Source organism: Durio zibethinus, chromosome 25 (assembly GCF_047325235.1).
Source record: "Durio zibethinus cultivar Kanyao isolate XHJ-2024 chromosome 25, ASM4732523v1, whole genome shotgun sequence".
Classification (NCBI taxonomy): Eukaryota; Viridiplantae; Streptophyta; class Magnoliopsida; order Malvales; family Malvaceae; genus Durio; species Durio zibethinus.
In genome coordinates this window covers 13043944-13054653 of record NC_143186.1, presented here as the reverse complement: position 1 = coordinate 13054653, position 10710 = coordinate 13043944, and the positions used below count along the sequence as shown (strand labels likewise).

General features: G+C 31.4%; 1 protein-coding gene across 3 annotated transcripts; it reads right to left on the bottom strand.

Moving 5' to 3' along the window:
* Positions 1-3908: 3908 nt before the first annotated feature.
* LOC111276288 (receptor like protein 22-like) lies at positions 3909-8441 on the bottom strand. 3 transcript variants are annotated; one of them, XM_089754706.1, is made up of 5 exons: positions 8259-8440; positions 7870-8160; positions 7226-7519; positions 4137-5403; positions 3909-3991 (listed from the first exon to the last, which is right to left on the bottom strand). In XM_089754706.1, the coding sequence occupies exons 1-4, from the start codon at positions 8296-8298 to the stop codon at positions 4178-4180; spliced, it is 1851 nt and encodes a 616-aa protein (XP_089610832.1). In that variant the 5' UTR covers positions 8299-8440; the 3' UTR covers positions 3909-3991; positions 4137-4177. The 3 variants fall into 3 exon arrangements, with proteins under 3 accessions (XP_089610832.1, XP_089610833.1, XP_022717790.2); XM_089754707.1 differs by having other exon boundaries at positions 4142-5403; XM_022862055.2 differs by lacking the exon at positions 3909-3991 and having other exon boundaries at positions 4042-5403; positions 8259-8441.
* Positions 8442-10710: the final 2269 nt, after the last annotated feature.

Sequence of the window (10710 nt, the reverse complement as noted above, 5' to 3'; positions counted from 1 at the left end):
GTCTATGCTGGAGTATGCCAACAAGTTTAATGAGCTGGGACATTTTTGCACTTGCATCATTGACTCAGATAAGAATCAGAAGATACGATTCGAGCATGGGTTGAAGCCAAGTATTTGGTCTTATTTGTATTCTTACATAATTGATAGTTACAAAGATGTGTTACAGTGAGCACTGAAGATCGAGTTAGACATGAAAAGATATGAGCAAGAAATGGGTAATAAGAAATGCCCGATGTTTGAAGAAGATCAGAGTAATCGCCAAAAGAATGTAAGAGGAAACATAGGTAAGAAATGGGGGATGAAATCTGGTACTAAGCTCGAGAAATATGACTTTTACGAGTGATTTCATTTTGGACCATGTCTTAGGAAAGTAGAAGTTTGCTTTGAATGTGGAAAATATGGGCATATTGCATAGAATTGCCCAAACAAGAAGAATGATGTTGTTAAAGCTAAACTGATAGAATAACCACAAAAGGGAAATGCTTGAGTTTTCACTTTGACTTGCCAGGATGCTAATACAAGTGACAATGTGGTGACAGATACTGTTCCCATTAATCATGTCCATGCCAATGTTCTGTTTGATTCCGGTGCCTCTCATAGCTTTGTATCTGTCAAGTTTGCTACATCTTTGAGTATTGAACCTGAAAAGTTGAATGAGCCTTTATATGTTTCTACTCCTATAGGAAAAATTGTGTGTGTTGATACTGTTTATAGTAATTATGTTGTACACATAAGGGGTTATGAATTGTTAGCGAACTTGGTGCAGTTAAAGATGCTAGAATTTGATGTAATCTTAGGGATGAATTGGTTGTCTATACATCATGCATTTATTGATTGCTATAGAAAGAGAGTAGTGTTTCAGTGTCCAGGATAACTAGAACTTGTATATGAAGGTGATCATTTGAGCCCTTCGTGTCAGATTGTGTCGATCTCAAGTGCCATGCAATCTTTAAAGAAAAGGTGTCTAGGCTACCTCGTCTATGTGAAAGACACTCAAATAAATGTAGGCTCACGATTAGAAAATATTTCGGTTGTTAGGGATTTTCTTGATATCTTTCCTGAAGACTTGCCTAGCCTACCTCCTAATTAGGAAATTGAATTTGAAATTGATCTTATCTCTAGAACTGGACCAATATCTAAGCTTCCTTATCATATGGCTCCATCTAAGTTACGTGAGTTAAAGGTACAACTTCAAGAACTATTAGAGAAAAAGTTCATTCATCCTAGTGAGTCACCTTGTAGAGCTTTTGTGTTATTTGTTAAAAAGAAAGATGAGAGTTTGTGCTTATGCATTGATTATAGAAAGTTAAATAAAGTGACTGTGAAGAATAAATATCCTTTTTCCTCAAATTGATGACTTGTTTGATCAATTACAAGGGGCAAAGGTCTTTTCAAAGATTGATTTGCAATCTGGATATCATCAGTTAAAGATTAAGGTGGGTGATATACCCAAGACTGCTTTCCGAACTAGGTATGGCCATTATGGATTTTTGGTTATGCCTTTTGGATTAACAAATGCACTTGCTGCATTTATGGACTTGATGAATAGAATCTTTAAGCAGTATCTAGATCAATTTTTATTGTTTTCATTAATAACATTTTGGTTTATTCTAAAAGTGATGGGGAAAATAAGAAACATTTGAGGATTGTATTATAGATCTTGTGGGATAAACAAAATATTTATGAAGGCATTTTTTGATATAGCCACCTTCAATAATCCGACCATTAAAATTTATCGTTGGGAACATTAAAGGAGTTTTGAGCCAAAAATGCCTTCAAGCATCCCATCCAAGTTTTTTCTATGAAATATTGAAGGCATTTTTTACAAAATCGCTTTTAAAAATCACCAAAAAAATTTAATGATTAGATTATAGAATGCGAGTTCGACCAAAAACTCCTTCAAGAATTGACTCCATATTTTTCCTATGGATTATTAAAGGCATCTCTCCACGAAAAACGCCTTCAATATTCTATGAAAATTTTTTAAAGCAATTGGTGAAGGCATTTTTGCCAAGAAAATACCTAGAATAATCAATAACAAATAATCTGTGCAAAAACTCAAAAAAAAAACTAAAGGATGGATTGAACCAACAATCTTATGGTAAACATCCGTACGATCCAAATAATTTGATAAGCTTAATATTAAATGTATTTTTGAATAAAATAAATTCAATAAGCTTGCAAAATTTTTTGGTCCAAATATTAAAAGCATTTCTTGTAGACAACGCCTTCATTAATCTCATACAATTTTTTATGATGTGATTATTGAAGGCGTTGTCTACCAAAAATACACCTTAACTATTTATTGAAATTTTTAATAAAAAATATTCAAGGCATTTAAGTTTTAGAAATGCCTCTAATATCAAGTTTTGGATGACGTTTATAAGTAACAATGCCGCTATTTGAATATTTAGTGGCGTTTGGATAATAAACATCTAAAATTTTATAAAAATACGGAAGCTAGCGGCATTTATAAGTAAAAGATCACTACAAAATTGCTGCTAATATGCCATTTTGCTGTAGTGTGTGATGTCATCTTTTAAAATGTTAAGAAATTATTAGGGACACAAGATCTGGAAGAAGAGACAAGAGAGGGACATTGCACGAGCTTGACTCTTGCTGATGCTTTTCACTCGGTTTTAAGTCAAGATTGGAGCTTAATGGAATGCCCACTTGCAAGATGGAGACGGTAAAGAGGGGACCATGAATTGATACCATTAAAAAATTAGAAAAAAGTATATGATCATTATTTTATCCATCTGGTGGAGCTTTTTAATTTTATAAATAAATTTATATGATTGATTTTTTTAAAAGAAGTTACAATTTAAAAATAAAAGCTTGGGTTATAAACGTTATAATTTAAATTTCATATTTATTAAATATAAATAATTATATAAATTAATTAAATTAAATTTTAAATAGTTATTTTTATATTTGATCCCTTATCACTGAAATTAATAATCTAATACTCTATTAATAAATTACATAATTATTGGCTAAACTCTAAAATTATTATTATATAATTATTATATTTGTAATAATTAATTCAGACTTTATCATATAATAAACTCCAAATTCATTATTGCAGATAATTGTTATATTTTCATTATTAATTTAATATATTTTAAATAAACACGTATCATTTCTTTAAGCCCGTTTTATATACGAAGTTAAAATACCTCACTAATGATGTATAATAGACTTAAATCAATAACAAATTGGAATAAGCTCTAACATATACCACTAACAATTGGAATTTATTTAGAAATGGACTATCATATCAACACAAAGGGACAACGAAGTCAGAGAAAGTAAAGAAATAAAGTATAGAAGGTTAATTTTAATAACAGAAAAAAAATTAAAGAAAGTTAAATCAATAATATTTATTACAAAATTGATTTCGCATTTAACTTTTCTTACTTTCTAAAGATATGTAAACATTGTAATAAAGATTATAACCATGATTTCTTTAATTAAGGAGGTGAGGCCTTTGTTCTTCCCTAATTCGTCCCTGTCAAACAAAATACAATATCTATCATATAAATGTGAAAAACTTTGTCCTCTTCACTGTACATTGCTTGAAAAATAAATATAAAAAACCATTTTTTCTTTTATATTTTTTTCTCAGAATAGAAGAATATTGAGGAAATATTGCGGAGGCCAAAAGGATCCAATTCAAAGAAGTAGAGTACTCTACCCACTTTAAAATTAACAAAGACAAAATATCCATATCCACAAAAACTAAATCCAAATTATGACCACAAAACTATAATCTTAACATGTCATTCATTAAATCATCATCTAAATTTATATATTGACTACAAGTTACATAGGTATTAACAAAGAAAATTCTAGCAGTCAAAAAAAAAAAAAAAACGAAAGGATACATGTAAAACTCATACGAGAATCTCTCCTATTTATATAATTAAATAAAATTATAGAACCCTTACCACTTTAGGCTTGAAAAATGTCCTTTGTTTTCATCAACTCCCTATAAGACCGAATCGAAACATTTATTAATAATTGTCAGAGAAAAATCTTCAGTTTGAGGTTCAGTCGTAACTCCTACCCTCTTGTAAAAAAGAAAAAGAAGATTATAATAAAAAGGAATAGTTATTTGTAGAGAACGATTATACCTTACCTATAGGAGCATAGTTTGTTCTATTTTCTTTCTCCATTATCGGATTTTTTTCACTCTAATATATTTTTGTTGACCTCTCTCAATCATCCTGATGAACCACCATGGTTTTCCAGTTGTGAATACAATGTATCCCATGCTCAATCCGAACACCAATCCACATCCATAACCCATCAGCATTGCAAATTTCCAACTTAATGCTCTTGTTGTCGGTGTTGGCTTCAATTTCCTATCATTACTGCAACTCCTTGACAATGGGAATCCACATAAACCCAAATTCCCATTGTAAGAATCATTTTCAAAAGTATCAAATTGATTGCCTTGAGGAATAGGTCCGATAAGATAATTATGAGAAAAGTTCAGCACCTCTAAAAATACAAGATTTTTTAGTTGTGCTGGAATTTCTCCTTCGAGCTTGTTCGATGAAAGATCCAATGATTCAAGCTCTGACAAATCACCGAAAGATGATGGGATAGGACCTGTTAAACTATTGTGAGAGAGGTTGAGGACTATAAGTGAATGAAGTTCACCAAGTGAATTAGGAATTTCCCCAACGAATTGATTGTTCGAAAAGTCAATCACCATCCAAGTGGTTAATAGTGCCTGAAATTCTGTTTCCAACCCTTTTATTGTAAAAGTAAGATTTTGAATATAATACACCACTCCATCAGCCGATGCATCCATCATGTACTCTGGCTTAACTTTCTTTTCACACCTTTCCCTTATGGCTTGCAAATTTTCAAAAAAATTCGTCGGTAAGTATCCACTGAAGTGATTGTGAGAAAGATCAATGACACGCACACGAGTGAAGGAAAATGTAACTTTGGAGTTATCTACGTGACCATAAAATCTATTCGATCTCAAGACAAGAACCTGTAGGTGATCCAAGTTTCCCAACCAATTAGGAAAAGTGTCATTTAAGTTGTTCTTCCCCACATCTAGGAGTTCCAAGTCTTTGCAATTACCCAAAGATCGTGGTAGTGATCCTTCTAATTGGTTGTTGTTGATCTCAAAACCTCTCAAAGAACAACCTTTAGAAAAATTTTCAGGTAATTTCCCATGAAAATTATTCTTACGTAGAACAATGTATAAGAGAGAGCTCAAGTTTCCAATACATTTTGGAATAGTTCCACCCAAATTATTCTCATCCAAAATAAGACCTAGAAGGGAACTCAAGTTGCAAATTGAGGAAGGCATTTCTCCAACTAAATTATTCTCTGAAACAGATAACCAATGCAATGAAAGTGGTGCAGTTGGAAAGCGTCCTGGGAGAAAATAAGGAATAAATCTAGGTTAGGAGTTTGAAGATTATATGAAATTAAAAAAATGCAAATAAACTATGTTTGTGATGTAACGTATGCAAATAAAATGCATATGTCAACCAAGACAAATGACAGGATAATTTACCCCACAACATCTTGCCATGTCTAAGTGCGTGGCTGCACTATTAATCGGACAACCATAAGTTGAATTAGAAAATTCTATTAGTACGTACGTAACAATATTGGAGCACACTATGAAAAAAGTAATCACTCCATCAGTCTCTCTCCGATTCTCCCAAATTCTTTGTCTCTCTATATGACTTTCACAAAAACTAAAAGAAAGAGTTTTGAGTTTATTGTATTTTATATTAAAATTTTAATTTTTTATAGCTAATATCTATATGATTTTATTTTCAAAAGTTAAAAAAATCATGAAAAATAATTTCCAGATATATAACATAACATTAACACAAGTAAGAAACTTTTTCGATGTTCAAAAAGAAAAAGAAAAGAAAGATGGTGTTAGGTCATTAAAAAGAAAAAACGTTGTATAAAAAAAAAAAAGAAGACACCAATAGTTATGTGATCCCGTGATAGAATATTATTAGGATTAACTCAAAATTCTATAAGAAATGTATTTTAGACTTTTTTTTAGATTGATTAGATATTGTTAGATGGATAAAAAGATTTGTAAGAGAAAAATTTTAAGTGGCAAGGGATTATTGATAGCCAAATTTGCATGTTTATAAATAACGAGAGCCTTTATAGGATTAGGTATGAAAAAAAAATATAAAAGAATTTTAGAGTTATATTTAATAGACACCTTATAGGAATAAAGTAGATTGAGAAGGTTCTTATGGGTGTGTATATTTAAGTGAACTAGAGGAGAATCAAAATGACATAAGTATGGTGAACCACATGAGTATGTACTTGTTTAAGTTGAAATACTTCATAAGATTAGAGAAAAATAAATGCATCCACGTAGGTATAGTAAACCACATGAGTATGCAATTGTTTGGGTTGAAAATACTCCATAAGATTATAAAAAATTGAAATGGTCCATAAATATTGATTATGAATGTTGATTAATATGATTATATATTTGTAATTCTCTATAACTAGTGGATCTTTTCTCTCATTTGTGGACGTAGCTAAAATTGGTATCAGAGCAAAGGTTCGAGACATAGAAAGAGACAAGCTTAGAGGAGCTCGATTCAAGAGAAAAGTTTGAGTTCATATCTTGATAGATTGGTTTCTGAGAAGAATTAAAACACACGTAGAAGATTATTATGATAATTCCATTGCAGTTAGAGTCAAGTATGTTTAGCATGAAAATTAATGATTTGATAAAATTTGAGTCAAGGTGAAAATTATTGTGATTGACTCAAATCTCATAAGAGATTTGTTTGAGTTTTTTTTTTTAGATTGATTGGATATTGTTTTATGAATAAGCAGATTTGTAGAAGAAAAATTTTAAGTGGAAAAGAATTTTTGATTGGCAAATTTATATGCTTATAAGTAATGTCAATGTCTATGAAATTAAATATGAGAAAAAAACATAAGAGATTTGTAAGGTTTTATTAGGTAGACATTCTATCAGATTAGAAGAGATTTAGAAGGTCTTTATAAATATATATGTTTAAATATTTGTAAGTGAATTAGAAGATATTAAGATGATCTATATAAACATGCATGCACATATGTATGTATTTGTTAGGTTGAGAATACTCCATGGGTAGAGCTATGTTCAAAGTAGAAGCCGATGGGGTCTAATAATTAAGATTAAATTTTTTATAATTTCAATTACCAAAAAAAAAATGCTTACCGGTCAAGTTGTTGCCGCCGATGTTCAATACCTTAAGTGAAGTCAAATTGGCGACTTCTAAAGGCACAGTCCCGTCCAATTGATTAGAAGCCAGGTATATATGTTCTAACTTTTTGCATTTGAACAAACTTGTTGGAATTCTTCCAGAAATTTGACTCCCACTCAAATAAAGCCATCGTAAATTAGGAAGGTGATCAAATATATCCGATGAGAGATGACCTACTGAGAGCATGTTGAATCCAAGATAGATTACTTGCAATGAAGAAATGTTGAAGAGTGATGAAGGAATGGAACCTGAAAGCTTATCATTATTATCATAGACGTCTTTTAAAAAAATTATTAAAAATTAGAATATATGAAACATAAAAAAAAGAAGGAAATGTAAGTCTTTAAAAAAGGTAATTAAATATAAAAGTGAGAGAGTACTACATACTTTCAAATATATAAAGGCTGAAAATTTCAATAAAATGACCAAATGTATAAGACATTTAGTTTGATATATAAAATTATAACTTGAAATTGAAATTAAGACAAAAAATATAAAGATGATATTAATGAATATAATATTTCAATTAATCACCTATATAATCTTATGTGATGTTCACTATATATCTTAGGCACACCAAAATATACCTTGAGCTTACCTTCAAATTTGTTCTGGTCGAGGCACAAATGTTTAAGCCAAGTAAAATTCCCAATTTCTGAAGGCATATTCCCCACCAATTGATTACCAGACAAGTATAGATATTCTAACTCTTTGCATTTGAATAAACTTGTTGGAATTCTTCCAGAAAGTTGACTCGACATCAAATCAAGAAATAGTAATCGAGGAAGGTGATCAAAAATATCTGGTGAGAGATGACCGGAGAGCTTGTTAAATCCTAATGAAATTACTTGCAACGAAGACAGATTGAAGATTGAGGAAGGAATGAAGCCTGCGATAAGGTAAATTTCTTATTAGTATTTCAGAGAAGCGGACCCGGTTTGATACCTTAAAAAGAAAAAAAAAAAAAAATAGACATGTTCATTGTACCTTCGAGGTTGTTCCTGTAGAGATACAATTGGTTGAGCATAGTCAAATTTCCGATCTCTGTGGGCAAACTTCCCTCCAAAGAATTGTTATGGAAAGATAAATACACCAATTCTTTGCATTTGAATAAACTATTAGGAATTCTACCGGAAATCTGGTTCCATGTCAAACTTAGTGCTCGTAATTTAGGAAGGTGATCAAATATTCCCGACGGTAGATGACCTGTAATGAAATTATTAGTTTTAAAATCAACATTCTACAATGAATAAAGACATTAAAAATTGAGAAAGGTATCCAATTGCAACCTGAAAGGTAATTATTATCCAAAATTAACCATTTCAAGTTTGAAAGATTTCCAACTGCTGCAGGTATCTGCCCTTTCAAATTATTGTAATCCAAGATCAATATTTCTAGTTTTGACAAATTGCCCAGAGTAGATGGGATAACGCCTGTGAAGTTGTTGCCATCCAAATACAACGACTGAAGTTGAGTGAAGGAACCAAACCATGACGGGAATTCCCCACTGAAGCTATTGTTAGCAAAGTTCAAATATTTCAACCTACGCAAATTAGCTAACTCAATGGGTAACGAGCCTTGGAAACTATTATTGTGAATGTCGAGCCAAGCTAGGAAAGAAAGATTTCCCAAGTGAGGTGGAATGGTGCCTGTAAGACTCATTGCTGGAAAATTCAGAGCAGTGACTCTCAGGTGTCTTGATCCGCAAGTGACCCCAATCCAATTGCAAACAGAGGCAGAAGTAGACCAGTTGGATGCCAAGAAGTTTCGAGGGTCGTAAGTGACATGGGATTTTAGTACAAGAAGAGCCAATTGGTCAGTGCTGATGTTGGGTGAACCGGCAGATAAAGTAGCCCCAAAGGGAGGCAATAGGAGCAGAACCATAAGAGGGAAGAGGAAGCCAATTTTTCCCATAAGGTTAGGCGTGGGGATAAGGCAAATCATGAAGAGATCAGAAACAACTGAGTTTAATCGGTGCCAGTGTACTATTCTAGTGTTAATCGTTCAATATTCTTTAAATACTTTCTTTTCATGGATTTAGCCACCGCATCCTCTGACTCATCTTTTGATTAAGAAATACGTGCAAATGGGTCCTAATTTCCAAACACAACATACGGTACAAGAAGAAAGCCTAAACCGCAAGACTCAAATCTCAAGGTTTAAAAAAAAAAAAAAAAAAAAACAATCGAGTATTATTTTCATATAAAAATTTAATGTAATAAAATAAATAGATAAACCAACCTAAAAAAATTAATATAAGTGAATAAATTCAAGATAAAGTTGAATAAAATCCGCATATATATATATATATATATATATATATATATGATGCGGCTTTATCTTAACGTCATAAAGACAAATTCTTATTGTCTAATTTCAGGAATTTTAGAAATAAGAGAATGATTAACCTAGCATTTATATGTGAAAGAAAATTTGTTAAATTGTAGTAATTTTTAAAATCTTTTAGCATATATTAATTTACTAATTAAAATGTAATTGAAATGGAAATAAGCTTCTTAAAGATGATAGTGATAGAAGTAACTATAAAAACTTGAAAACGATTGAGGCTGAAGCTCTCAACACTCAACAATCAATGCAACAGTTCTAGACATCAGAGACGGAGGAACATTTTACCTGCAATCACAATAAAAAATTATATATCCACTACCTATAAGTGTAAATTTTGTATAATATTTTAACATATTTTACATAATTTTAAACTCAAATTGATTAATTGCAATATAAATAATATAAGTGATATACTTTCGACAAAATTGTGCGTCAAAACTACTAAATTCAGTGCCCCAAACCGTACGGGACACTCTTTTGATGTTTGGTTCAAAAAAAAAAAATTATTGAACTTTTGAGCATATATAGTGAGAGTTAGGAAAATGAGAGGATAGGGATAGAAAGTAACTATACAAAGTTGAAAAAGACAAGAGGTGGAAGCTGTCAACCCTCAATAATATTCTAAAGACTGGAGAGATGGGACAATTCTTCCGCAAATGGCTGGTCATTCAGTGCCCAACATACGGTAAAGTATGTTGATCTTTTCTTCAATGGTCCAGACATCCAGTTGGGGACAGAAATGCAGTCTTACAAAACTCCATCTTATGAAAAGCTCTGTTTTGTCAGAATGTGACAAAGTCTCTAATTTACTTGTTCATCATTATGGCATTCTTTTCAATTCATCCTTCCAATGCCGGTTATTAGAAGCAATTACGTTGCAGGACAAGTAAAAGGATGTTATAGTCTCACAAAACAGGGTTCAATCGTCAACCTTGATTGAAATGTAACGTCAAACTGTAGACACCCCAATCTGTTTGGGGATCTACAAGATATGGATTCCGTTAATAAATTAGAAAAAAACGAAAAAAAGCTGGAAAACAAGAAAAATGATGGTTGAATTTGGGTAGGATTGGGTTGAGGTGTTTTAGTT